The following is a 27,915-nucleotide window of genomic DNA, read 5'->3' as shown; positions in this document are numbered from 1 at the left end:
AAAGGAAGTGAATCACCGCTTTCATTAGGAACAAACAAAGTTGGTCTGGTGTTGCAACTGCGTGGATATAAAAGCTGAGAAATTGGAAGACCCTGGCCTGACACGGAATTTTAAGAGGGGAATAGCGCTGCGACGTTAGCTTTTAATCCCTTCAACACACTGCGGTTGATAGCAGGTTGGAACATGGATATCAGTTCCTTTGCGATGTTCGTATCCAGCAAAATAGTTGAACAGTGGCTCCTTTTTAGCGATGTCTTGGCTTCTTACCACCTATGACTTCGCGTGGATTTTTTTTTTTCCTTCGAGAGGTGTTGATTGCTGCAAAAATGGTCGTGTTAATGGTTGCAGTCTGCATCTTACCCTCGCCGGTTCTGTTTGTCTATTGTTGCCTCCTTTGCAGAGGTGCTTATTTCTGCATCAGGGGTGGCAGAATAGACTCTGACCACTTCTCATGTGCCTCAGCACAACATCAGCCAGTTACTTTAAACTGTCTCCATTGGTGGTTTTTGCTGTCGTTATTGTTTTCCTAGTTCTCGTTTAGCCCCACACGCATGCTAAGTCAACACCTACCTTTTAGCACAAATCATGTCCTCATGAAGGAGATGAGATATGCCTGAGAAACCTTGGAGACAGCAGCCTTCCAAATATTATGTCCCTACTCTTTGTGAAAATAAATGGTTGCGTGAAGAGGAAAGGCAAATTGTTTTCCCAGCTGGGCTCGGCTGTATTATTAGACATCAGAGGATCCACGCGGAGGGAAGCCGTTACGAGTGTCGTAACCACAGGAACGGCTTCGATCACGACTTGCACTTCATTAGATACGGGGTCATCCAGCCACAAGATGCAAAGCCACAGGAAGCCAAGCTGCTTCGCTGAGAGTTAACTGCAAGTATTCCATGCAGCTTGGATCCTGGGGCAGCCGTGACCTTCGTCTGGGCTTGGAACGACGGCTTTAAAGCCTCGGTGGCTCCACCTCCCAGCTTTTCTTATGGCATTAAGCACGGGGTAATGAAGGGAAGAAAGAAAACTGAGCTGGCGTTGCTGAGTCACCGTTGAGGTTCGAGGCTGGCTGACTTGTTGGTGGAGCTCTGCTCGGGATGGGGGGGACCACCCAGCTTCTGCAGGTAGCAGAAGGGATTAGCAGAGGGCTCATGTAATGAAAGGAGAGAGCAGGAGGATGATTGACTGCAAGGAAGTAAATCCAAAGCAGAAAGCAGTTTTTATGGGCGGATTGTTAGAGAGTCTAATTGGGGAAAATTAAATCTTTTAAAGCTTCTGCTCTTGCTCAATGTTAGGCCACTCAGCGCAGGGGTCTTTTTTCCTCCTTTTTCTACACCCTTTCAGTACTCAACATCAAGCAAGCAGTAATTTCTGGGCTTTCTTAGGACATCCAGGTGAGTTAGTCCAAGTCTTTCTTTAAGGATTTGAGACCCCAACCAATGCCACATCCCTCTTAGCAGCTTCTTAGGACGTGGCTGAGGGACTGGAGGCAGCAGCTGGGGCTTTTGCTGTTTGCCTTTGCATCTTCTCTTACTCCTAGACAGCAGAATATTGGGAACAAGTGAGACACTGGAAACAAATTGATTTCTCCTTTAATTTGATGTTTCTTCCTGAATCTTCTCTTCATCTTGCTGCTTATTCCTGGAGCAGTTTGCTATTAAGCTGTGATAAGCATCCCATTCCCATTCCTTTTTCAGAGCTCCCGTGCCAGGAGACGTTCCAGCTTGGAACACGCACGCTCCCTGCGGGATCGCCTACCTGATAATTATTTGTATTGTTTTGTACCCACTCATAGGTTTAACCTGCAAGTCCCTTGAGGCACAGGTTCTGTGTTTTGTGTGGTTCACCGGGCAACCGCAGAGCACTTCGCTTCCCCTAGGGCATTACATAAAGTGTTAATAAGAAAATCCTAGGAAATCTATTTGGAATTACAGACACAGGGATTTTCTCTTTGTCATTTTTAACATTACCACTAAATCTTTATGCAGCACCATGAAGCTAATGCTTAGCATAATGAAAGACATGTGTCTTTATAATTTTGACCTGCGTGAGCTCTAGAAGTAAGGATCACCAAAAGAAAAAAGAAGGCGAGGATGAAGAGAACCAGCAAAGAAGGGTGTGAAATGAAATGAAGGCTATGGCTCACAAGGTGCAGAAGCTGAAGGCAGGCAGGAAAAGCAGAGCTGAAGCACGAAGGTCAGCCACGGAAAGCAAGCCAAAGGAAGGGAAGTCTGATGAGGGCTTGGAAGGTGGAGAGTGAAGCTTTCTAAGCCCAGAGGAGGAAGGTGATGTAAACCCAAGAGCAGTCTGGACAGATAAAGATGTGAAACAAAAACCAGCTAAATATTTGCACCTCTAATGCTTGGAAGATCAGAGCTCTTTGAGCTCCTACAGCAGAAAAGCTAAGACCATGACCATGAGGGTGCAGATTATCTCAACGTCATAGGGCTGTCTGTCAGTTTTGAAGCCCAGTACTTGTCTTCTTCGCTTGGATAGTGAGGATTTTCTTTGGCATTGCAGTAGGCTTTGGTAACATAGATAATGTACGTGCTGATCTAAGCTGTTCTCTCCTTAAACAGCTTGCTTACACAGGTTAAAACGTGAGTTGTTTCGTAGGTTGATGGAGCCAAAGTTCTGCCCAAAACTGCAGATTTCACAAACTGACCACGAAAAGCCATCATCTTTGTTACAGGTCACAGCATACGTGCTCTGTCTTGCTCAGACTATGAGGCTGGGCAGGTCATGCTGGCACTTGCAGTCCCCGTGGATTACCCAAAAAGGAGCGTCAACTGCTTCGTGACAAGTTTTCCACCTGCTTTGTGGCTGAAATAATCTGCCTGTTCACTGGCCTCCGCTCAGTAGGGACCATCTTAATGAGGTATTTCGGGAAAGATCAGCTACTGCTGGAACTAAAATGAGCATTTCAGAGTGTGGTCACTGCTGATATAGTCAAGGGTGAGATGTGTGGAGGTTATTCACATGCTTTTTCCCTTCTCTTTCCTGAAGGCTGTTCCTCCTCCGTACATCTCAAGTGCCATCTTTCTTCTTCCAAATAACTACTCCAAACTGATTCTTCCTCCTCTTTTGCCCTTTGTCCATCCTTCTTTTTTGCTTCCTTAGCTCCCTGAGTCCCTGTGAAAGGAGAAGCCTGCTTCATGTATTTAAGAAACCCCTGTTCAGTTGCTATGACACCTAATAGCAGACTTACTTTTCAGTACCAAGGGGACAGAGACAGCCTTGAAGGGGATGCCCAGGGCTCTTTCCACTTTCTGGCAACTGTGCAAAGGGCTGAAATACCTGTCCTGTAGTAGGAAGCCTCAGGACTAGGAAATATTTTGCTGCTTTGAGAAATAAGAGGGCTTCCCCTCAATTGCTGCCGTTCCCTTCTATCTGCTGTGGAGTGTGCGAATGAACACCCAAGAGCAAAGGTTCTGTCCTTGCCTCTTCGAGCTTTTTTTCCACCCCAAATGATGTCACGCATGAAGTTTGTGTTGCGTCTTGCTCATGGGTACAGTCATTCCGTCTTTCCTTCCTTTGATACTCCTGTTGCCAAAGTCAATTTAGATCCAAATTACAAGCTTTTCACTTCCGATTCTGAAACTTATTGGTGGTGGTCTGCTGCGTAAATACTTACTAATGGCAATATTAACGAATTTGGTAAAAATTGCAAAGCCTGGAAATCCAAATGAACTCGGAACACCGTATGTCTTCTTTAAAGCACTCTCTGCACCTTTGCTTTTCTGCTGCTTGGAGTGTAATGCGTGCCTCCAGGAACTTGGAAGCTAACGTTGCAGGCGAGTGCAGAACAATACAAGTCTCTGCAGAAACGCTGCTCTGATAACTTTGCTTTTTTGGCCTACATTTCTCGGTAGTTATTATTTGTTAATTATGTTATATAGCGCTCACATGTGGGCTAATTGCTTCCCCGGAGAGCCTCCAGTAAAATGATGGACAGAACAAGGGCAGGATGTTACACCTAGCAGATAGAAGGAGGGTAAGGTAGGACACGGGCAGTATGGTTAGTCAAACACTTCTGTCTGTGTCTGAGAATGGAGCAGCTTTAGGAAGGACACTGTGGATGAGTTGGGTTAGTGCGTGGGGTGAAGGATGGGTGCTAACTGGAATCGATCCGCAAGGAAGCACCAAAACTAAAGGCAGCAATGAAGAAAAAATGCCAAAATTTATGAAAGAAGACTGCGGGGAGATTGAGTGTAGTTTGTTTGTAGAGGAGGTGGAATGCAGAGCTGTACCATGTGAATCCTTGAAAGCAAGAACAAGATCCATATGAACTGTAGCAACACAGCATGAGTGATACTCATTGGAAAGACAAAACCCATCCCTCACACAAACTCTTTTCTTCAAACCCTTATAGATGGGAGAGAAGAAAAAGGTGCATGCGCATCCGTGGGGTTGTATTTCAGATTTGAGCTCTCTTATTCTTGCTGTTTGTCTTCTTTGCTGGTATTTATGGTCTGCGCTGCTCGAAATTGCCGTGTTCTGATTCATTTTCCTGTGCTGCAAATACTTCACACCTGCTTCAAGGAAAGGAACCCAGTCCTGACGAAGGCACGCTTAACAAATAAGTGACTAAAAGTGACACAAGGAGGGATTTCTCAGCAGCTCCTCTGCCACTGCTTGTGCTGAAAAACAGGAAATATCTGTGCCCTTGCACGGAGCAAGCTTGATTTTGATCCGTGGATCAGCTGTCCAGCGTATCACCCTTTCAAAGCAAAGCAGCGGAAAAGTTTTAAGAGTGTGTGTTCCTTTTGAGAAGCGTTTTCTAATGGGAGGGTGGAAGGATTGAAGGTTTGGCCATTTAAATTGTGTCTGTTTTGAATGCTTGTAGAAAGACTGTTTATACACAAATGTTACTTTCTACATTTATTGTTAAAAAAGAGATAGAATTGAGGTTTTACATAGGTAGGAATTCTCTTCAGAGTTTAGAATGCAGAGTATCCTTTGCCAGAAGCCAAACCGTGATGCTCATTTTGCTTGCTCTTAGAGCTGCTGCCAGGACTGCTTTCTCTCTGGGTATCTCCAATGGTTTTTATGGTGTCCTATCTCTCAGTGACTTGTCTCTGCATTTCAAATCTTCATACTCCTTGCTAATACCTTTGTTTGTATTCGCAGTGTGGCTGGCTGAGCCCCCTTGTTACTTCTCCTCTGGTCTATTCAGATCCTTCTGTATCTGTGTGGAGTAGGAAGGAATCCTGAAGTTGATAATCAAGAAGGGTCTGGTCTTTGAGTCCTTGTTAGAAAGGATTAACAGCAGCTGCCTGTGCCACATATTACAAAGGTCTAATGAAGACTGCCTTGGGAATGACGTGACAGTAGTGAAACAACCACATGAAGAAGGCTTTGGTTATTTCTGCTGCTACCTGGATATTGCTTACACTACTGGAATGACTGTCCGGGACATCTGAAGGCATTGGCGTTTAGTGTGTGGCTGCAGGATGAAAAGACCAGCACTGATTTGGTTGTAATGCTGCCCACTCCTTTAAAATACTACATTTGAAAGTCTCTTAGTGATTTGCTTATACATGGTTATATTGCAGGAGAGACAAAAACTGTGAGGTGTTTGTTCCCTTTTAAGTGTCACAGCTGCAAAACACCATCAGGTGAGTGGAAAAGCACTTTCAGCACTTGTGTAGTGCCTTGCACATCTGGGATGCCTCTCTCAAGGATCTCAAAGTACTTTGTAAACACTTAACGAAACTTGTAGCTCTGCTGCAAGTTTCGTAGAGCTGATAAGGCATGTTTTGCCCTTTTGTTTTTTTTGATAGCTTGTGCCATAACTGGGGAGAATAACTTCTCCAGGGTTTCCCACCAGCTCTGTTTTGTAGCTGGGAAGAGAACTTGGGAAACGTGACCTTCCCAGTCCTGTGCTCGCTTTGCCGGACCATACTTCCTCTGTTATTCAAGGTGAGAACAGAACGGTTAGAATTGATTTAGATGCTTCTGGGAAGATGAAGTCACTCTGTTTGTATCTTTGTACCGTGCCAATAGAGAGATCCTAAGGGAAATCTCTTCCTTTAGTTTTGTTTACATTCAGTCTAACAGACAGATGTAATTTGCAAGGAAATGGAAAGGAAGAGAGGTTTTGCTGGCCTCAGCAGTGTAGCTAGAGCGAAATGAGATGTCACAAGGATATCTAAGTGTCTCTCTTTCAAGATATAAAAAGGATTTTTCTTCTCTGCGGTGTGATTTTTTTTTCTTGTAACTCTTTCCCTGTGTGCCTTCAGTCTTCCACACCTCTCGTGCGTTCTCTCTCATTCTCTCGTAGCCTGTTACGGGCTCCCTTCTGCTCAAGGATTTTACTCACTGTGTTTATTTATTAAAACGTGCTTTTTTTTTCCTGAAAAGTGTGAGAACAGTAGGAGGAAGTTTGTGTGCTCTGTGCAACATGGTATCAGGGTTCCCAAGCTGACATTGGAAATACAGGTGGTGTGACTGCCCGTTTTGTGAGTGCTGGTGCTGTAGGACTGACCGGGACCTGATAATGACAGCTGCGATGAATCCCCATGGCTATCGTTGTAATCAAGTCTCCGGCCAAAATCTAATCCCTTGCACTTTTTGCAACCCTGTTGCTTCCTGTTACGCTGTTGTCTTCAGGCTGAAGGCAAAACCCGGCCGAGTGTTGGAGCTTATTGCTCGGCTCCTGGTTCATTGATGGGAACAGGCTGGGATCCAACGCGTCGTACGGCAGTAGGACTGTTGTATGACAAGCAAATGGTATTTTGGATGCCTAGGGATTGCGTTCAGTGAGCGACATAGCGGCTTTCTACTTCACAGCAGCAGTAATGTGTGAATTATAAAAATAAATGGGAACGCTAAAATCGGCCACTTGCTGAGATACGGGATGAGCTTCTGGCAGAAATGTAAAGGAGAATTACAAGGCAGCCTGGGAGAAGTTGAATGCCGTTTCCGCTGAATTTAAACCCAAAATAAAAAATGGAGTCAGAAGATATGATGCAAATGTACTTGAAAACCAAGCACCTGTGGATTTGTAGGGTAGAAAGTTATTGCTGTTATATGGTAGTAATACGTCCTCGCTAGGATGCAGAGCCTCTGTCCTTGCAGGTTTTCATGACTCAGCCAGAAAAGACCCAGCTGACCTGGTCTCGTGCTGGCCGTAGTCCTGCTCCACACCGGAGGCTGGATAAGGACCTCCAGAGGTCACTTCCAATCAAGGATTCTATGAATAACCCCGAATCATTCGGAGCAGAGATTTACTGCAATAAAATCCCTTGCCTTTTTTAGTTGTAGCGAAGCAGTCCGCCCGCTCTTTCCTTTGTAGCTGCAGATGGAGGCAGGTGTAGCAAACACAGTTCCTCATAATTCCCCAGGGAAAACCAATTTTTTTTATAGGTTTTTTCCTTGTCCCTTTTCCGTTAGTTACTTCCCAGCCTCTCTCCTTGTCCTTCCTGGGTAAGAGGCAGAGCTGGTGGTTTGTGTAGTACAAGTAGTTAAATCAGCTGCGATCTTGCAGTTGGGTTTTTCAACGTGTTCTGACACCAAGTTTATTTAAATGGGATTGAACGGGAAAGTTTTTCTGGGTAGTAATTGGCATTTGTTCTTTGAAAAAGTGCTGTCATGTTCTGCAGCCTGTCTAGGTGTTAGACATTCGGGATTTCCATTTTGTTTCCTAAAGGTGCATTCCTCGCTCTCTCTCGACACTCAGGATAAAAAGTAGTGCAATTAAAACTCAGTGTGGCTGTGGGAGGTGTCCTGGTGACTGCAATACCACGGACAGCAAAAGAAGGAAATGACAGGGCACCTGAATTTTTAGCAGTTCTTCTTTCTGAATTTCATGTTTGTTTTTTTTTTCCATCTCTTTCACTAAAATCATCTTTTATTACCAGGAAGTCAAATTGCATCAATTGCTTTTTTTTTTTTTTTTTTTAAGCATTAGGAGGCTGTAAGATGCTTCTTGAGTACAGATACCCCATTTTCTTTTCCAAGCAAGGATTAACTCCACCTAATGCTTTCCTGATAGTTGTCAGAGGTTTGTTGCAGTGGTTGAGACTCCCAGTGGTTGAGGCTTCATGTGGACACTGATAGATTTGTTCTTCTGGCAAAGTTTTATGTCAGTAGTTTACACCTGCTGCCTCTCATCCTCTTCATCAAAGGACAGGGAAATTTCTCCCTTTTCTCTTTGCAGCAGCCCTTTCTATGTTAGAGATATGTTGTCGTCATCTCTTCGTAAGATGCTGTCTGCAGTGTACCGAGCTCAATTAGGTGAACTGAAAATGGTAGAGCCCATTCTTATGCCAGAATTGACTTCAGAACTGATGGTACGTGGCCTTCTTTATGCATGTATTTAGTTTAATCCTGCTTAAACTCATCATGCTACAAGTCTTTGTTCACTCTCTTGCCCGTTTGATCCCAATCCAAATGTTTATGCTTATGCCTGACGTTACGTTGTCAACTCCTTACAGCGAGCCTCTGTCATCCTTAACATCTGCAAAGCTCCAGAGTGATTCCTCGGTAATAATCTGCTGTGCTGCTCTCTAGACCTGCGTTGGAAAGATACGGGGATGCCCCCAGTTCTTCCTGTCAAGTTTCGTATCCTGCACATGGCTCCTACCGGTGCTGCTCTGCAGTGAGGGTGTGGAGCAGCAGGAATAGGGCTGGATTATATTAATCATGTTGTTACGGTTTCTTAACGAGAAAGTAACTCATCGCTGCCATTCACTCTAACTCCGCAAAGGTGGGCTTGCATTTTAAAGCCGTGGATGGTCGTGTGATTGCCTTGCAACTCAGGCTAGATGTTTAGCCTGTACTTACTTCATCTAGCCTATTTTCTGTAATTTAAGTGAGAATCTACTAAAATTGCAGTTTAGTTTTTTTCTGCCTCTACGCTCCATTCTTCAGTACTTCTCCTTCTGTGTCATTTTGTCAATTTGTGCTAACAAAATGATTTGTGAAGTGGTACACCCTCATTTGCAAACGAGGAAGCAAAGGCATGTGAAATTACTCGGCTTAAGTAACTGTAGTTCATACGTGGCAGATATTAGACTGTATAGTAGTGTGTTTTTTTTTTTTTTTTGATTCCTCTATTTTAAGCTTTAAATGCTAGGAAAGAAACACCTGCAGTGAAGAGGAGGAAATTTTATTGAATTAATCCACATTGCCGCCTACTTCTGTTGCTTATGTATAGCACCCTTTATTTCTGCTGATTTGTTGCATCTTGCTTTTCCTCCTAGAGTAACGTGCGGAAGCATTCGTTGATTTTTGGAGTTTAATTCTTCAGCCTAAGGTCTTAAATCTCCAATTTGGATTTCGAACTCATTTATTTTGTGAGGTGTCTAGATACCGTTCTACTTTGGGCTTCTACTGTTGCCAAACCTTTTTCATGTTTGAATGTGAATCTTTTTCTGTATATAATAGGCCATAATCCCATATTTTTTTCCTTCACGAAGTAACTGTGTGGGAAAGATGCTCTGAGAGTACAGTGCCGTAGAGATGCAATCCTGATCCTGCAGGAATTAAGGGAACCAGGATTTCACTCTATAAGTTTAGTGTGCTGACTTAATGATTAAATCAGCATTGTGTGTAAAAGTGAAGAAAGCGTGCAGGAACAACAACAAAAAAAAAAACAACCTGTGAGTACTTAGTGCTTTATTTTTCCATACATTCAGCCGATTGCATAAACAGATGATGTTTACTGGGGACTTCTGGCTATAATTGACCCTCATCTTTTCCTGTGCACTTCCCAGCCTCTCCTTGAATTTTCCTATTGTTTCCTCTTAATCACTCCACACTTAACTCAGCTTGAAGCAGTGCTTTTCTCCTGCTTGGGACCGTCCTACCAACTCTCTACAGACTTGCATTCCCAAGTCTTCTTTTAACTTGATCTTCTTAGCCTGAATTCATTTGCAGTTGTGGAACTCATGATGAGGGTGAAGACATCTCCAAAGCCCAATCTTCTGGCCTCCCACCAGTTGTAGCAGGATTGTTCTTTTCCTTTTACCTGGTCATCAGGAACGGAGCAGGAATGGTTCTTCGTCTTTCGTCCTGTATAATTCATTGCATTTTGGAGGTTGCGGAAACACGGTGCTCACTTACATACGCGTGTCTTATTTTTGGAACTGCATAAACTGCAACTCTCCCGTCAAGAGGTTAGAGGAAAAAAAACATGTTTAGAGTTCAGCGGTGTTCCCATGGCTACTTGGACAGGTACATCACGGGAGGGGGAACACTGCTGGCATGTAACAGCCCTTGCAGGTGATTTATGGCTTTACATAAGCTTCTCCTAAACCAAGAGGTTTTCTAGAGTTGGCACCTCCTTGCTTGTCTCCATGCCCTGTTAGTTCTGTGTTCAGTGGCCCGTGGTTATTAAAATTCTTATCAATAAAGGAGTTTCTGAGCAAGGTTCTTATTTTCTGGGATCGTGCATACCTTCTGAACTCCTCAGCTTAACCAAAGGAACATTTTTTTTTTAATGCCTAATGTATTTTATGAAAAAGAAATGTGTAGAGTTCAAGTAATATTTGCCTTCAATTACAGTAATTAAGTTGTCAGGACTCAAAGTCACCAAGGGAATGAGAAAATCCTTTCCTGGTTGGCCAGAGGATAATTGGTGTTCTGGTCACGAGTGTGTTTTACATATAGGGGTGGGGAGGGAAACCGTTCTGGCTGGCATCTGCAGCAGAAAACCTGGGAGACTGTTTGTCATTTTGCAATACAAGGTGTCAAAATCCTCCTGCTGGCAGAAGGAAGAGAAAGTGACCTGTTTAACGTTGCTTTAGCAGGGCATCTATTTTTTGATCGGCACCAGTGCCGCTTGCTCCAGTTGGGACGCGTAGCTTTTTAATAAGAAAGCGACTGCAAACAGCTCAGTCCATTTATTCTGAGGGTTGAGTCTCGTCAAACTTCTACTGCAGCTCCCCTTTCATGTGTACACTCATATCTGTAGCTATGTGTAGGTACGTGTGCCTTTTTCCCCATGTTAAACAGCTCTTTGCAGACTTTGATAGAAATCATATAATTTCTGTTACTTCCTAAACTTACTCGAGGTAGGCCACAAAGGTATTCCTGCAAGAAAAGTACCTAATTTTGCTAAGTGCCCCCACAAACATCACTGGCATCTCAAGTGTAGCGTTGCTTTCGTTCCACTGGGCTGGCTCTCTTGAAAGCCGATGGATGAGGAAATCGCCACTCGTGATGCATCGCTAACGACACAAATCTTTGCATTCCTGCTCGTGTGACTAAAGGTTACTGGTGTATAAAGAGTCAGACCTGCGAAACCTTACCTACAAACCCTAATAAAACCCATTTCAGCCATCAACTTTAATGATGCCCTAAAGAGAGCCGGATCACTTATCTCCACCGTCGTGCACTAACTATGAAGTTTTGAGATAAGTGGGTTTATATCTCCCGCTTTGCTGCTGGCCTTCACCCTGTTATCACTTGGTGCCATTGGATGTGGGTGTAAAATATTACTGCTCCGATTTGGCTGCATTTTATAGTCACTTCAGTCCACGTACAAGATTCACAGGCAGAGTGGGTGTTCTTATCTGTGTACGTTTATGAATGGAAAAACAGCCTCGTAGCTGGCGTACTCGCCTCGTTTGCCCATAGTGGCTGCGGATAACCTCCTGTTTCAGAAGGATCTCGTGGGCCAGATGTTGGTAAGGACTCTACACGATTCCTACCTGCTCAGCTTTTGCCATCTGAGGGGGTGTGCTTAGGTACCTGCAGTTCACACCAGCCTTTAAAAAAAAATAAAATTTGGGACGTTTCCAGAAGTCATTTGTGACTTCTGCCAAGCCAAAGGATGTGCCACAAAGGGTTATTTTTGAGTGCTTCAATATCCATGTAAACACGTCCAAATTTCAGCTGCTCTTTGGGCATGTTTATTTTGCAAGTCACAGATAATTTAGCAAATTTTTTTTTCATCTTGTTGCATTTGTTGCTTTTTCAGGGTCGATTCTCTTCATGCCATACATAACATCCAGCTCAACGAGTGTAGTTTGCCTTTTGTTTTACATTTACTTTCTAGCCACTTGGCTCTTTTTATAGATACTCACCTGCAGCTAGAGTTCAGCAGCTATTTGTTTTGTGTATGCAGAAGCCTTGTAAGATCTAACCTGTGATGTTGTTTTTGCCATCTGATAACATATGATCAAATGGAACATGTTTAAATAACAACATCTAGGACACAATGACAGTAAAGCAGCTATGAAACAAACATTTCTAAAGATCAGATAAGATGGAAGGGATGCATCAATGCTGGATTGTTCCGTGTAGCCCAAGTTGTTGCACTTCGCTGTAGAGGTATTCCAGGCATGGGATTTCCTTTCTGCCACAGGCTAATAGATCATACCGTGCTATTTTTCATGTTGGTTTATATCTTGTAGAGACATGTGCCTTTGCAAAGTGAGTGTAACACGCCGAGTATGATAGTATTACACATAATCTGCATGAGTTGCACAGGAGTAGGTAAACAGAAATTCAAACCAACAGAGAATCATACCCCGTCCCTGCTCTAAGTTACTGTACTTGATTCTCTTTTTGCTTTCTGTGCCACCACCTCCTCTCCCTAAACCTATGTGATCTTTTGCGTTAAGGACATCCTCACTTCTGCTGAAGTCTTTACTTTTACGATTAATTTTTAAAGCAGTATATGGTTTTAAAATACCTTTAGTATTAATATGCAGAAAAATAATTTTGTTTAAAGCCATTATTTCTGACTCCCAATTCCTGTTCCTCCTTGTTCCGCTGCAGGAGGATACCACCGATCCTGAGTCTCAGGAGGAGAAGCAGAGAGACCCCTGGCTATCTGAGCCTGCAGACGGTCCCAATACGGTGAAGAGTGGTCTCACTGTACAGGAATATTTCGCCAAGCGCATGGCAAAATTGAAGGGATCCCAGAAAGAAGCAGAAACAAAGTCAGACAATTGCTGCCCAGCCACAGAAGAAGCCTTGGAGCTTTCAGAAGAATTGAAAACCAAAGCCAAGAAGAAAAAGAAGAAGCAAAAGAGTGATGAGGCAGAGAGTACAGAACATTGTGAGAAAGCAAAAGTAAAAAAGTCTAAGATAAGTAGCTTGAATGGAAATGAACTGGATGCTTCTTTAAATGAATGTCACTCAGGGAAAAAGAAAAGGAAGCATAAAGAGCAGCACGAAGAGGAAAGCATTAGTAATGATGAAAATATGGGCAATGGAGAAGTTTATATGGGAATATCTGATGGGGAAGATCTCTGCACAGAGGACTCAGAGACAAAGCAAAAGAAACGCCAGAAGAAGAAGCACAAAAAGCAAAAAGAGGAGACAGGTGACTGTACTGAAGGAACGCAGAGAAAGAAAAAGAAGCACTGCAAGTAGATTTAGCCATTTAAGAGTCAAGGTGGGACTTTGAGGTGGTTTGAACTTTATCACGTTGGATGAGAAGCCTACATAAACACCAGCCAAACATCAGATGGTAATTCAGCCTTGAGTACACTTGAGCTCCTCATCCAACTGAAACCACAGATTGTATTTAAATATAGCTCTTACAAGGGGGCTGAGAACATGGTGACAGGCCAACAGGAGCTTCAGTGCCATGCTGAAAAGGTATCCAGCTACAGGGCCAGGGCTTGCACGTCTACAAAGCAAGACTTGATTAAAAAGAAAACAACAGCTATGCTTTGCCCTTCCGTTGTGGCAGAACCGAGGTTCACCTTAGGGGCTGTGCAAGAGCTGTGTTTTAACACAACAGAGCCTACACCTTCAGCCCACGTTCACCCTGGTGTGACTCCATTCACAACAGATAACAGCAAGCAAAATCAGGGCTGGTTTTAACCACTGTGGTTAGGACTGTGAAAACCAGTAAATTGCTTTGTGCTGGTTCACACTGACTGTTTTCTCTCAATCCAGGGAGATGAAAACAGAAAAAAAAAAGTCATCCTATTGCTGCCTTTATTATTAAAGCCACCATTGTTTTCACTTGTGATAGCTCTGCTTCTGGAAACAGGAGGGGGTCTGCAAAGCTGTATGTGTTTCTTTTCATTGATTTTTGCGAAGTCGCGTGTAATTTTTTCATTGATCTCCATTTACATATAAAAATGAACATTGTTTTTTCCCAAAATGCTTAGTCTTTAATTAAAAGATTACCCCCGCTTGTCACAACTAAAGAATGAAATAAAGTAACTCCCTGTGTTCCCTGGCCAGTAGTTAACTATGGTCAAGTAACTGTAACTTTGCAACAGAGGTATAGGAGCTTGCCCTTCTTAGCTGTAATGTAAATCTTTGGTTCCCAGGCAGCATTCGTGGTACCTTTGGTGATGCACCTAGCATTCAAAAGCTGTCTTGGATAAGCAGAGTTTTCTGTGAAATTGGGAGACCAAATAGATTTTAAAAGCATAGCTACTCCTCTGCATCAGTATTGCCACTTACACATAGAAACCTTGCAATTTGTAAAGAAATCAGAGGCTGTTTCTCACTGCAAACCTGGAAATAAGTAACGCTGGGACTCAGCACTGCCGCAAGCCATTGTGGAGGAGAGGTTAAACATTCAGGCTGGATTTTGGCACCTTAAGCTCACTCAGCAAAAAGCTGTCGGAGGAGATGGGTGAGCTTGGAAGCGAAGTGGTGAAATGGGAAGAAGCATTCACTGTTCTCGTCGTATCTTGTCCTGATATTGCCTTGGCCACAACAAATTGACAGCACAGCCCTGAAAGCCAGCCAGTTATCATGGCATCATCCAGGGTAGCCAACCAGGATTCAAAGTCATTAGCTCTTCATTTGTCTTAGGGCCTGCCTGCGTTTCATCAGAGTAAATCTAAACCATCCCATTGGTCTGCTCTGCTGGATAAATGGGTATGTTTGTGGTTGAGCCCAGCTGAGTCGCTGAACATGGCTCGAAAAACGTTGTCAAGATGCAGATGTGATACGAAAAGATTCCTTAAGCTGCCTTTATTGTCCAGCAGGAGAAGTGTAGCCTACAATACACAGCCCACACGGCTTCAGATGTCTCAGTTGCAGCTCAGCTGGACTTCTCACTTCTTAAGGTGCCTTGGTTTGCAATGCCAGGATATCTTAAGATCTGTCTTAAGGGCTTTCTTGCCCTGAGGACGCACCCGTTCGTTGCAGCAAAATTGCTGTACTTTTACAATATGGTAAGGGAGAACAAGATGCCTTTCTCTGTGCTTCCCACTGGCGTCGTTTTCACTAGTAGTCTTTAACCCTTAGAGCATTTGCTTTCCAGCTCTTTGCAAATATTTGCCATTGTGATGCTGCTGGGGCTGGGCTTGTTCCCTGCCTTCCTTAAGCGACAGATCACTTAAATACCATGCGCTTGCTCTGGTTGTGAGCAAACTCCATGCTCAACATGAAAAAAAAAAAACAAAAACTTCTCAATGGGAGAAGGCAGCAAAATAATTTTCACGTAACATTATGAAGAGTCCTAAGTTTTAAAGCAGCGCTCCTAGTTTCTTGCTTACAGCTTCCTAAATTTTTATTTGTCAGTAGAAGCCCTGAATGTTTCCCATAATGTTTTGTTTTTTTTTTTAACTGTTACGCGGCTGAACTTTACAATCTCCTGGGGATTTTAACTGGAAAAGGTGCTAGTAAAGGAATAGGCTTTCCTTTGCCAAATAGTGCTGGGTTTGTTCGCTTGTTCGCTGTATTAATCTTACACGAGTTTCTGTGTGCTGGATCTTATAGAAAGTGTTTGGCCAAATTCCAGTGTTAGTTACAGCAAGAACAACAAAAAAAAAAGGAATAAATCTTTAAATGTGTGGTGTTCCTACTGGTAAGCACAGTAGATTTAAGATTTAAATCTGGCTCAGATTGAAATACGAGCTACGAATAGAAGATTCTCTATTTGTACAATAAGTGGGAATTTCGCTTTTTCCTGGGAAACGTGGGATTTTATTTTAATGTGCCTCAAGCTCAAAGAGAAATAGGACGTGCAGAAATTGGGTTGTAGGAAATGATTATTTTTTGATGTACTAGAATTTGAAAAAAAAAATGATTCAGCTGCACTTCTTTGTATGTTAGTGATCAGCCAACTCTGTATTATGCAACAAGAAGCTCTTCTTACCAGATACTGGCTTGTGAAGTGGATGACAGACACAAGAACATATTTCGAAGTAATAAATTATTATTTTTTGTTTGTAGTGGCTTGTGAGTCCAGTTTTAACCAAACTCGGGTTTGGCAAGAAGGCCTTTTTAGAAAGCAGAAGAATTCCAGCATTACTCAGATGGTGAAATGAGCAGAATGTAAGCACAAAGAAATTATTTGGTTTAGTTCTGTGAAAATAATACTTTTGAATAGCGGTGTCTTTTGTTACATATTTGTCCATCGTACCCACATATTGCAGCACAGATTTAATGTACCTCCAAGTGAAATTACCCAGAAACTGAGCAAAATGAAAGTCGCCGGTCTGCTTTCGCTTCCAAATTAGGGGTGATGCGCACACACAGCATAGCTACTGAATTGTTTTCAATATGGGTAATCCCAACTTGCCAGTGACATAGAAGAAAGTGATGGTTTTTTGGGAGTTACTTCCACTCTTTGCAGGTATGGTGTAATTCTTCGCTTTGAGCCTTGAAATTAATTGTTGGTGCAAAGCCATACCAAGCTAAATGATTTGCAGGCGCAGTTTTGTGAGCAGCAATAGAGATGCTAACCTTTGTGTGTGTAATTACCTGCAAGCACAGAAGTGTGTCCTGGAAAGCAGAGGCCACGTCAAAATACCCCGTTACCAGCATCGGACCAAAGTCTGCACGAGCTTTTTGGGCTTCCAAAAACGCCTGGTTTGATCTTGCTGTTGTCTGACTCTGTAGCACCTCCTGTAGAGCCAGGGACGGGAAATCGCACAGGGTGGCAACCCCGATGTGTGCAACAGGTACTGAGCACCGTTCTCTGAATTCCCTTCAAAACTTGCCACCTCTTGTGCTTTGCACTGGTTATTTCAAGGCACAGGTGTGAGCTGCTGTTAAGTACAAGTTTCAAGGCAACAATGAAGAGCTCAGAACCTCCTTACGTCTATAGGAATTTCAGCTGGTAGGTCCTATCTGAGATGCAGCCTCTTTGTGATACATAAATGTCACAAATATTGATTATAATAATATAAGAAATGCACTTGGGGATCCCTCCAGCTCAGCATCTTGTTGAATTCATGGAGTTTTCCTTTAAGCAAAAGCTCTGGTGCTGACTTCTTTCAAATAATCAGCTCTTGGCAAAGCAAATTAGCAGAATGCACCGCTTGTAATTAACCAATTTTCTCCTGTTTAAACACACAAGGCTGAAGTTCTTAAAGCATCCACCTTCAAAAGGCACAATTTACGTCACGAAACCTCCAAACCTGCCAGCACTGAGAGGAGGAAGGAAGCTGCAAGAAGAGAGGAAAACCACACAAAGTCTATTGGAGAGGCTGCATAGCATCGCGCCCGTCCTAAAAAAGATCTTGCAGCGGTGGGTCCTTGAACGGCGAGAGGATTGCAAGCATCTGGAGCAGTCCCTGGCTTCTTTTCTTCCCTGCCCCTGGTAGCTTGTGGTTTGCTGTAAATCCAATCCTTGCCGTGCTATCGGCCGAGGAACCCCGAGAAGGGGTCAGAGCTCACAAAGTACTTGGAAAATAAGCAAGGGAAGCATCTCCATACCTGTCCCGTGCAGGGATAATCAAAATTCCCTCTATACACAAAGTTTTAGTGATGGGGAACTGGTAAATATGGTTTGAAAAGGGAAAAAAAAAAAAACACCTTTGTGGTTGCTGCAGTGGGAAAGTTGTTCCAATGCCAAACTGAAACTCAATTTCTCAGCAAGTCAGAACTTAAATTCTGCTTCTGAGTCACTCGAAGATTTTTTTTTTCCATTAATTAATTAATCCATTTTTATAAATTTTTACGGCGTGAGAAGGAAATTCTGCCGGTCCCTTTTCACCAACTAAAACGCATTTCTTTTCTAACTGCTCAAGCTGAATTTTAAAAATAGCAGGAGCGGAAATACTCAGCACTGTGCCTGTGAGCATGCCGAAACCGTGAGCGTTTTTCTCTGCGGTTTTCACTGTGGGGTGGACGAGGGGAAAGCTCCGGCTTCGCCTCCCAGCAAAGAGCTGATGCCCGGAGCCGTCCCTGGGGCAAAGCAGCCGGGAGCCCTGCAGGAACCCCGGATGCTGCCCTTGGGAGAGGAGAGTCCCATCAATAATTAAGGACCACGTAAATCTGGAGCTAATTTAGGATTTGTGCTTTGTCCCACGTTTTCATCTCTCCAAGGCGAGGGGGTCACTTGGGGAAAAGGGGAGAATTTTAAAGAGCGGGGACGGGTTTGCAAAAGCCACGCTCGGGCGCGGGTTTTCCGTGTGACCCCACGGGAGTTGCAGCCACCGTTCCCCATCCGTGAAATGGGGAGAACAAAGCTTTCTTCCACCCTTTGTCTGCTCGCTCTATTTTAGCTCGTGGCTTTCAGCCGTAATTTCCCTGCTCTCAAAGCCCTGCGAGAGCTCTGCTCCTTCCCGTGCCCCAGATACAGGTAAGCGCTGTGCCAGAACCGGGAAGGTAAGCAGAAAAAGTAAAGGTGAGCTTTCCAGCCTGCTGCTAATTACCCTGATACGGTCGCAATTAGAAAGGTGGCATTTTCACATGGCCCCGGCTGCCTTTATGTAACGCCGAGCTTCCTACAGGACAGGTTTAACCAGCAGTTTAAGTAGGGTGCAGAATGAAACCCATCTTACTAATGCAATCAGAATGCCAGGTGCTGAAGAAGAAAGGGGGAAAAATATATATATTTATTATTGTTTGCACCCAAAATGTGGCGTGGGGGCCTCTAGGAAGGTCCTGTCTCCTTCCAGCAGGGGAGAAGATGCAAATGGGAAGGATTTTGCAGAACTTTGCCCCGTGAGCCCACAGTGGGGTTTCCGGAACACGGCGTGACTTTGTCCCTGCAATACCTGGGGGAAACCAGGCGATGCTGCCCCCACGATGCGAGGGGAGCAGCCAGGACCAGGAAATCCAGGTGAGCTGCTCGCTCCCAGAGCCTCCGGGCCTCTACGGCGGAGGCAGGAGGTGGCCACGGGTCTCCCCCGGCACCGTGTCCTCCCCCAGCCCTTTCCTTTCCTCCCATCCTGCCAAACGCCCCTTGGACGCGCGGCGCGGGATGGAGGCACGGCCGTGGAAACGGGCTCGAGAGGAGTCTGTTCCTTTTCTCCCTCGAGGGATATTTCGTAGCGCTGCTCCGAAAAATCTCCTGGCCTCGAGCGCAGAGGTGGTATTTTTATAAGAATAACTATCCCCGGGCCCCGCGCATCCCGAGAGTTTAAAAATAACGCTGAGTGGTGTAATATATTCAAAATAAACACTTGCAACTCGGTTTCACGCACTTTGACTCCTGCTAAAGGGAAGCCTCAAAAAAAAAGGAGGAAGCCTCAAAAAAAAAGGATGAAGCCTCAAAAAAATAATAATAATAAAAAAAAAGGATATTAAGGCTTTTCTCCCTTTGGTTTTCCAGGAAGATGGAGAGTTTGGCTGGGCTCTGCCTCCATCCAAGGCTGGAGAGAGGAGCAGTGCCCCGGCTCTGTGGCTGTCCTGGGCACCGGGAGCTGCAGAAAACCCAATGGGAAAAATAAAAGGGAAGAGGGCCCTCGACCTCTGCAGCAACTCCCCTCTGCAAAATGCTCCCGGGAGAGCTGTTGGGAGCAGGATGGAGGGCTTGGCACCCGCTGTCCTGCCTCGTCCTGGCTCTCCGAACCCGCTGTGCACCGTGGAGCCGGCACCGCCTGGCCCCAAATCCTGCGTGGCCCCAGAGCACGGCTCCGGAGCGCAGATGAAAGGCAAGACGCTGTGTGCCGGCCTCCGTCTGTGTGTGTAAAGGGTTTATAAATCTGTCCCCAGGTCAGGAAATCTCCTGCGCCTTTCAGATTTAAGAGAAGTTGCCTTCCTGTTGTATTCCCAGATAACGCGGCTCTGATCGAGTCCACTTGTAAATAGCTTAATAGATTTAATCAGTTCCTTTGGAAAATGGTGTTGTTTCCGCGAGGTTTTCGTACGGGCCGGTGGGGAAAAGCTCGGACGGGGCGGCCGCAGCTCCGTGGTGAGATTTGCAGCTCCCACCTCCGCGCCCGCACCGCGATCCCGCTCCAAGCAGGAAACCCAGGCGGATCCCGACCCCGCAGAGCTGGCGCTCGCGACCCGACGAGAGTCAATAGGAACACCCAGGCACGTGGGCGAGCGCTGCCGACCTGCACAAACACCCCGGCCTCGGATCCCCGCTGGGTTTTTTTTCCCCCCAAGGAGCACGGGGGCAGCCCCAGGAGCCGCGTTCGCAGCCTGGCCCCCCGGCTTTTGCTGGCAGTGCCGGGAGGAAATCCACAATCAGTGGAAGCAGAGCCCATGTCAGGGGGTCAGAATCATAAAGGAATCGAGCGGCTAAATATATTCCTCGGGGCGCGGCGCAGGGCTGAGCTGGGCAAGGGGCTCGGGTGGGGATGTTCGGTCCCGTTGCCCTCCCTGCACGTGCTTCGTCCTAGCTGGGGGGGACGATTTTCCTGCACCAAACCAGGCTTTAGGGTTTGTTCTTGGGAAATACGATGAATATCATCGTGATGGCGATGCTTCCAGCCTGGCCAGGCTGGGGTGGCTTTGCTCTGTAAAACGCAGCAGGAATTAAAAAGGCCCCAAAGCATCGTGGTGGCCCTACACCTCCTCATGTCCCAGGGATGAGCCGTGGGGACCGACGGGGGATGCTGCAACCCCTCAGGGCCGTGCCCAAATCTATCCCCGGCTCAGGAGCCCCCCAGGCTGGCCAAGCACCCACCGCACGCCCGCCGGGTCCCCATTTCCTCCCTTTCTGACCTGGGATTTGGGGTGACCGGGTGAGAACCCGCACGGGGTGCCAAAACACGGGGTTCTGGTTGGAGCAGGGGGGCATGGTGGAAAAAATGGGACGTCCCTGCAGAACCCACACCCCAATTTCCCCTTGCAAACGGGCACCCTGCAGCTTGCCCAGACCTGGGGAGGGGGCTTGGAGGGGCTCAACCCGACTTTTGCACCCCTGCGGGAACCCTCCTTTTGGGGCCATTTTCCTTTTTCCTTTTCCAGCCTCCCCTTCCCTCCCCACCCCCCCAAAAAAAAATAAAAAAGAAATCTCGGTGCCTGCAACCCCTCACCCTGCACTCCAACCAGCCTTGAGATTTTATTTTATTTTTTTTATATTTTTTTTTGGGGGGGGACGAATGAATTTGAATTCACCAGCCTTGAATTTTGGGGACAGGACCACTTCCAGGAGCCCTTCCCCGCTCCCCTCCGGCTGCGCTCGCTCCTCCAGCAAGCCAGCTCCAACCCGTCCCCGTACAAAGAAATAAATATTAATAAAGCTGTTACCAAAAAGGGGAGGGGGAAGCGGGAGGGGGGGCTTTTGGGGTGCTGCCTCCCTCCTCTCTCCCCCCGGGGGGGAGCGGAGGGCAGAGGGTGGGGAGAAGTTTTCTTCTCCCGGCCGGGAGTTTGCAAACAAGGAGGAGCAGCAGCAGCCAGTCCCTTCGGTGTCATTGGAGGAGGGTTTTATTTTTTTATTTATTTTTTTTTTTTCCAAGGAGCTCATAAATACCGGGGGGGAAGCCGGGCGGGAGGCTGGGACTGCGCGGGGACCCCGAGGGCAGCGCGGAGAGAGCATCGGGTGGAGGAGGAGGAGGAGGAGGAGGAGGAGGAGGAGGAGGAGGAAGGAGGCTGGGGGAGGCCGGGGGAGGCCGGGGGGGGGCCGGGCCATGGCTGCGCTGCTGAGCACCTACCCCTGGCCCGAGAGGCTGGAGGGGGAGGCTGCGGAGGGGCTGCAAGCGGGGCCGCCCCCGAGCCGCTGCCCCCCGGGGGAGAAGAGCGCCGAGAGCCGCATCCGCCGCCCCATGAACGCTTTCATGGTGTGGGCGAAGGACGAGAGGAAGAGGCTGGCGGTGCAAAACCCCGACCTGCACAACGCGGAGCTCAGCAAGATGCTCGGTGAGGAGCCCCGGGGTGCGGGGGGCGAGGGGGGCGGCTCGGGTGGGCACCCACCGGGGGGTGCCAGGCTGGCACCCTGTGGTTTATGGGGTACGGAGCCTGCCCGGGGTCCTGTGCCCAAAGGGTGAGCACCCACCTGAACCCCCCATGGGGTGCAAAGCTCGCCAGGGTGCAGCACCCTAGGGTGCAAAGCCTCCCAGGCGTGCTCCCTGCCACCCCTGGGGGCACGACACCCCCGGGCTGGCAGCGCGTGGGAGCCCTGGGTGCAGCGCACGGAGGGACCCCAAATTTTCCAGGCCTGTCTTTGCTGTCCCGCTTCATCCCCCAAACTCGCTGGCCACCCTGACATCACCAGGGAAGTATTTTCTGCTGGGTCTTTTCAGGGATCGCAGCCCGTTTTGAATATATATATATTTCTTTTCCCCACTCCCCATCCACTGTTTCCCCCTCTTCCAAATCTCTTGTGCGAGACCGAGGGCGAAGAACAGAAATAACCCAGCCCCAGACAGCCCTGAGAAAGAGCTGCCCGAATTGCAACACGCTCTGCCCAAACTTTGTGTTTCCCTGGGCAGTTCTGCGGTGTTTTCTTTGGTGGTTTGGGGTTTTCTCCTCGCTGCCTTTCCAGGCAGCATCTCCTCTTGCCGCTGTCAGTTCTGCTCTCACTTTGGCGATGGGAAGGCACCGAGCACTCTGATGCGGATCCAAATTTCTCCCCCTAGCCCCGAGGAAGGGATGTCCCCACCGCGGGATGTCCGTGACCCCCTGCTCCCTGCGCTGGGGACAGCTCTGCTCGGCTCTGGAGTGGCAGCGCCGCGAGCAGGGAGCGGCGAGGTCGCGGTGCCCGGGGCCACCGGGACAGGGACACATCCAGGGACACCACGTCCTGACCCCCTGCCCAGCCGTGCATGGCCACGGCTCCGCTCAGCAGCACTTCCTTGCTGCCTTTTCTCCGGGCTCCGCGTCCCAGGGAGGCATTGCAGGATCCGGCCCTGGTGCCAGGGGAGTTTATTTGCCCTGGTTTATTTGCAGTGGGGCTCGGCGCACCCTCAGCACAGCCTGACCCTGTCTGGGGACTCGGGATGGGGGGAGAAAAGCGGCTTCAACCTGGCTTCAACGCCCTCCCGTTGCCGTCTCCTCCTCCTGTGGAGTTTGCAGGATGAGTCCCCCGTGTTCTCGGGAAATGGGAGCCCCGACCCGCCATTGGGCCGGGTGCCCGGAGGACGGTGGCCGCGAGCACTAAGTGGATTTTTGTTCTCCTATTTACAGGCAAGTCCTGGAAGGCGCTGAGCCTCTCGCAGAAGCGACCCTACGTGGAGGAGGCCGAGCGGCTGCGGGTCAAGCACATGCAAGATTACCCCAACTACAAGTACCGGCCCCGACGGAAGAAGCAGGTCAAGAGGATCTGCAAGCGGGTGGATCCCGGGTTTTTGCTGGGCAGCCTGACGCGGGACCAAAACTCCGTGCCCGAGAAGCGGACCTGCGGCCGGGCCGGGGGTGAGAAAGAGGGGCCGGGTGAGTACCCCCCTCGCCCGGGGCTGCCGCCCGTCCGCGGCTACCGGGATCCACCGGGCAGCAGCGGCGGCACCAGCGTGGACACGTACCCCTACGGGCTGCCCACCCCTCCCGAGATGTCTCCGTTGGACGCCATAGACCCCGAGCAGAGCTTCTTCTCCTCGCCCTGCCCCGACGAGCATCACCGCTCCCACCTCGCCGGCGGAGCCCCCTTCTCCCCGGAGTACGCGGGCAGTTCCCTCCCGTGCAACCACCATCCGCTCAGCCCCATGCCGCAGCCGGCCACCTGCATGATGCCCTCGGCCTCCGGCTGCCCTCCTCTTCCTCCTACCAGCTACTACACGGCCGCCTTCCCCCCGCTGCAGCCCCCCGGCCTCCACGCCCACCTGGGCCAGCTCTCCCCGCCGCCCGACCACCACGGCTTTGACACCTTGGACCAGCTGAGCCAAGCCGAGCTCCTGGGGGAGATGGACCGCAACGAATTCGACCAGTATCTCAACACCCCTGGCCACGGCGAGCACCACGCCGGGGCTTTGGCCAACGGACACATCCCGGCGGCCTCGGCGGCTGGTGGCTCCCACGCGGCGGAGACCAGCCTCATCTCCGTCCTCGCCGACGCCACGGCCACCTACTACAACAACTACAGCGTCTCCTAGACCTGCGGCCGCCTGGACCGGCCGAGGAAGGACCCGACAGTATTACGAGGCGTTGGTCCCCGGGGGACATCGCTCGCCTCCCCTCAGGGCGTCCGAGTCCGAACCACGAGGGCCGTGGAGTCTCCTCAGGGGCTTAGGTAAAGGATTTCGGTCGTCAGCTTGCCACCGGGTGCAAAGCGTTGGGTGCCCTGCTCCAAAATGGCCAGGTGGAGTTCCTGCTGCCAAAGCCCCTCTTCTGAAGCAGAGATGCTCCTGGGAGCACCAGGAGGCTGCATCCTGTTTTGGGGCACCCTCAGCTCTGCTTTGGAGTCGGGAGGGTGGTGGCATCCCATGAACAGCATGGACGAAACCCCTCGGAAGGGGAGAGCAGGCAGGGATGGGTGGGAAAAAAAGGAAGATTTTGGTAAATGGACACAGGATCCACGTGTGTGCTGTGCCCCGCATACCTGCCCTGGGCTTTGAGCCCAGGTGAGCAGCGCTGCCCCACGTCCCTGTGCTCGGTGTTGGTGATGCTGTGGCCACCCCAACCAGCCCAGATGCACCAGTGGGGTTAAACCTGCCCTGTCCCCCTGTCCCCAAATGCGTCACTTTGTCCCAAGCAGTGTCTTCACCCCCAGGGACATCCCAGAGGATGGGGCAGCAGGAATGCTGCCAGCCCAGGGTGCAACCTCCATGTATGAGATCAAGGTTGCGGGGCAGGATCTGTCCGGTGCCAACACCCGTGCGGCTCCCCCTTGGCCTCCCGGCAAAAGCGCTCCCAAAACGGGAGCAGGAGGGGCTCCGCTCCCCACCAGGCCAGGAAAACGTCTTCGGATGAGCACTTTGGCAAAGAGGTGATGATGTAGCAGACACGTTTTTATCAAACATCCTTTGAAGGCGAACGCTTAATGTTCCGAGCCGCAGTGCCCAATGCCTCCTCTAACTCCAGCGTATTATTGCCTGTAATAAAGCTGTACATTGATTTATTCCTTCCATTATTCCTCCCCTTGGATTTTGTATTGCTCGAGTTCTCTTTCTTTTCATAAAGATGAAGCTTTATTTTAAATCAGTTATATGACATGATTAATCTTAGTGTTTACTGTATGGCACTTGGTAATGATTAGTTAGTAGCGTGGCTATGATTTTCTGGTTTCAGTCCCAAACGTGTATTAATAATAATTGCAAATAATACTTAAAAAACACAACTTCACAAGTTTTTAAGCTAATACATTCCATCTTTTTTGTGTGACTCTATGCATTTTGAATGAGTGTAGATATGAGTTTGCATAAAATATTTAATTTAAATAAATGTTTTTATACGATGATTGTTTTATGATTTAAATTGCTGTAGCTATTGACAAAGTTTTCAAAGGAGAAACATTTCCTGTGCGAGTGCTATTATTTTAATTTTTGTTGTTGTTGTTATTTTTGGTATTTTCAGCCAAACTTTTCTACTTCCTTTTTTTTTTTTTTTTTAATAAAAAAGATCTGTGGTTATCTTTACAAGGAGTGGGTCGTTTTCCAACAAGCCAACCTGAGGTATGACTTATGTGTACCTTTACTTCTCACGGCGTGGCTGCGGGGCAGCACGCCATCCCCATGGGCTCGACCCCGTTTTTCTGGGTACAGCCTTTTAACGCCGGGTCCTACAGAGGTGATCCGGTGAGGTTAGGTGAGGCTCTGCCTCTGGTGGTGACACTGATGGTGGAGGAGCGAGTTTCCCAATGCCTGTTGTGATGACTGCCTATGAGTGTTGGCTGGAAGGGGTCTCCAGAGGTCACCCAACCTCTGGTTTGGGTAGGAAGGGACCTTAAAGATCACCTACTAATGCTTAGGTCCTCCTTTGTCCCAGTTTGTGCCCTCATGGAAGTAGTCCTGTCTCCTCCCTTACCCATCACTCGAGCATCCAAATCCCTTTTAAGTCCTGCTATGACAAGGACGACCTGAGGGGTCCTGGTGGCACCACAGACTGCGGTGGCTCTTGCACCAACATGGCACGAGGGCACCAAGTTTGCTGCTGGTGAAAAACCCTCTTCCAGGGTGTTTTGTGAATCAGTCCGACGGGACAGGAGGGAAAGAGGGAGGTCCTGTGAGGCCTTTTGGCCTCTCCACCCCCATGACATTAAGTGACTGGTGCAGGACCATGCCAGGAGCAGAAGTGGGGCCCTAGGGCCAAAGGGTGCTCACAGCCCCCCAGCACCACCTTCATGGCTGTTTCACAGCAAACTGCAGCCAAAATTGAGTCTGCCTTTCAACCAGCGAGCCCAGGGGCTGCTTCCTTCCATAGGAGGTCTCGTTGGAGGGGGCACCCACCACAGGGTGCTTGCGGAGGCTCCTTTCTGCCGGGCCTGCTGCAGGGGCAGCCGGGGATGGTGTACAGTGGGACCTTCTCTTTAGGGCATTAGCTGCTTCTTCTCCTTGTCCCCATACCCCACACAACCACGGGACTGACTAAACACCCCCCCCCCCCCCGCCCCGAACCTCCTCCCTGCCTCCCTTCTCACAAACTCGGCCTTGCCAGACGCAAAGCTCGTACCCAGAGCTGACAGCGCCGGCGGCCGGAGTGCGGTTCCCCGGGGAAAAGGCCTTTCTCTGGGCACCCCAGCCCGGTGTCTCCTGCCAGCAGATCCTGTCCCCGCTTGCCCAGCCCAAAGCCACGTGAGGAGCGCTGGGAGCATGTCACCCCGCTCTCGGCACGTCAGGAGCAGCTGCAGGCCCGGGCCGGGAGCCGGGGGCCCCCTGAGGGTTTTGGGAAGCGCAGCCAAGGCGAGGTGCGGCTCCCTGGGAGCCGGGGCTCGCCAGCAGGATCCGGGCACACGCCCAGCACTGGCAGCAGCCGCCGTCCCCCTCCCGGCACACACCAGCAGAGGAGGTGAAGTTCGGGAGCCGAGCCAGCCTCCCCTATCTCAGCAGGCTGGTGAATGCCATGCTATGGGGTTTTGCTCCCACCCCATAGCACCTTATCGGGATTCAACGCTCCCCAAGGCACACAGAGCAGCCAGAAAGTGGCCAAGAAAGGTGGAAATGGATATATATATATATATTTTTTTTTTTTTTTTTTTGCTCAAAAAGTGGATGCTCCTGCAGAGGAGTGAAGGCCGTGGTGGTTTAGAGGCACTGGGTGGTCTCTACACCAAGCAGGGCTCTTTCTCCATCACTCCTGGGCGCGTTTCCCCTCCCTCCCCGTGCACACCAGAGTCCTGCAGTTTGCGGCCCGCTTTCTCCAGGCTGGGAAGCAGCAGGAAAAATCAAATCAGAGCTGCAGGAAGGGATGAAATGACCTCAGGCCAGGCTGCAGCTCGGGGCTGGGCCAAGGCACGGCCTTCTCCTTGCCAAGAAGTGGCCAGAGCACGCGTCCAGCCCCTGTCCCCAGCCAGCCCTTGACCCTCGGTGGCTGGGTGTCGCGGGATGAAGTCACCTTCCCGGATAGCACGGATCGGGACTGGCCAGAAGCTGCAGTGTGTGTCATGGCAGGGCTGGGGCCATGTCCATTGTGCCCCTTGAGCAGGTGCTGGTGGCTCCTCTGACGGTGGAAAATTTTGGAAGGGGGTTTGCCTGTTTCAGAGAGCATCACCGGAGGTAGGAAGAGGTGTGAGCTGGGTGGCACGGGCGGCTGGTCCCTGTGACACAGGGCAGGGGTAGGGCCTGGTGACGGGGCTCTGTGACTCAGTTTCCCTGTCTGTAAAATGGAGCTAAGGCTTCCTTCCCTCCCACCCTTTTTCTGTCCGGCCTTGCGACATGAGCTGCCTCATGCCACGAGCCCGAACCGGACCAAGTCTTTGTGCTCAAGGGGTCCCTGCCCCACATGGGGGCTCCGGGCACTGCTACTAAATTTGATGCAAGGTGCTTTTTT

At 48.7% G+C, this 27,915-nt stretch overlaps 2 protein-coding genes and 1 long non-coding RNA gene across 4 annotated transcripts in view; all 3 read left to right on the top strand.

The window, feature by feature from the left end:
- PINX1 (PIN2 (TERF1) interacting telomerase inhibitor 1) overlaps positions 1-18,697 on the top strand; it is a 62,817-nt gene extending 44,120 nt beyond the window's left edge. For both annotated transcript variants that reach the window (XM_040550650.1, XM_040550651.1), the window contains exon 7: positions 12,730-18,697. In XM_040550650.1, coding sequence (XP_040406584.1) covers positions 12,730-13,329 — 600 coding nt within the window. In that variant the 3' untranslated portion in view covers positions 13,330-18,697. The remainder of the gene's footprint in view (positions 1-12,729) is intronic.
- Positions 7,003-8,685, top strand: LOC121066888. The gene is made up of 3 exons (XR_005818007.1): positions 7,003-8,294; positions 8,439-8,565; positions 8,675-8,685. It is a non-coding gene; the product is annotated as an uncharacterized LOC121066888 (long non-coding RNA).
- A 2,875-nt stretch (positions 18,698-21,572) lies between the features above and the next one.
- On the top strand, positions 21,573-25,565 carry SOX7 (SRY-box transcription factor 7). The gene is made up of 2 exons (XM_040553212.1): positions 21,573-21,915; positions 23,182-25,565. Exons 1-2 carry the CDS (start codon positions 21,687-21,689, stop codon positions 24,081-24,083), a joined length of 1,131 nt encoding a protein of 376 aa, XP_040409146.1. The 5' UTR covers positions 21,573-21,686; the 3' UTR covers positions 24,084-25,565.
- The last annotated feature ends 2,350 nt before the right edge of the window (positions 25,566-27,915 follow it).

Source organism: Cygnus olor, chromosome 3, assembly GCF_009769625.2.
Source record: "Cygnus olor isolate bCygOlo1 chromosome 3, bCygOlo1.pri.v2, whole genome shotgun sequence".
Taxonomy (NCBI): domain Eukaryota; kingdom Metazoa; phylum Chordata; class Aves; order Anseriformes; family Anatidae; genus Cygnus; species Cygnus olor.
The sequence above is the reverse complement of the archived record's forward strand: the minus strand, read 5'-3'. Positions and strand labels throughout refer to the sequence as shown.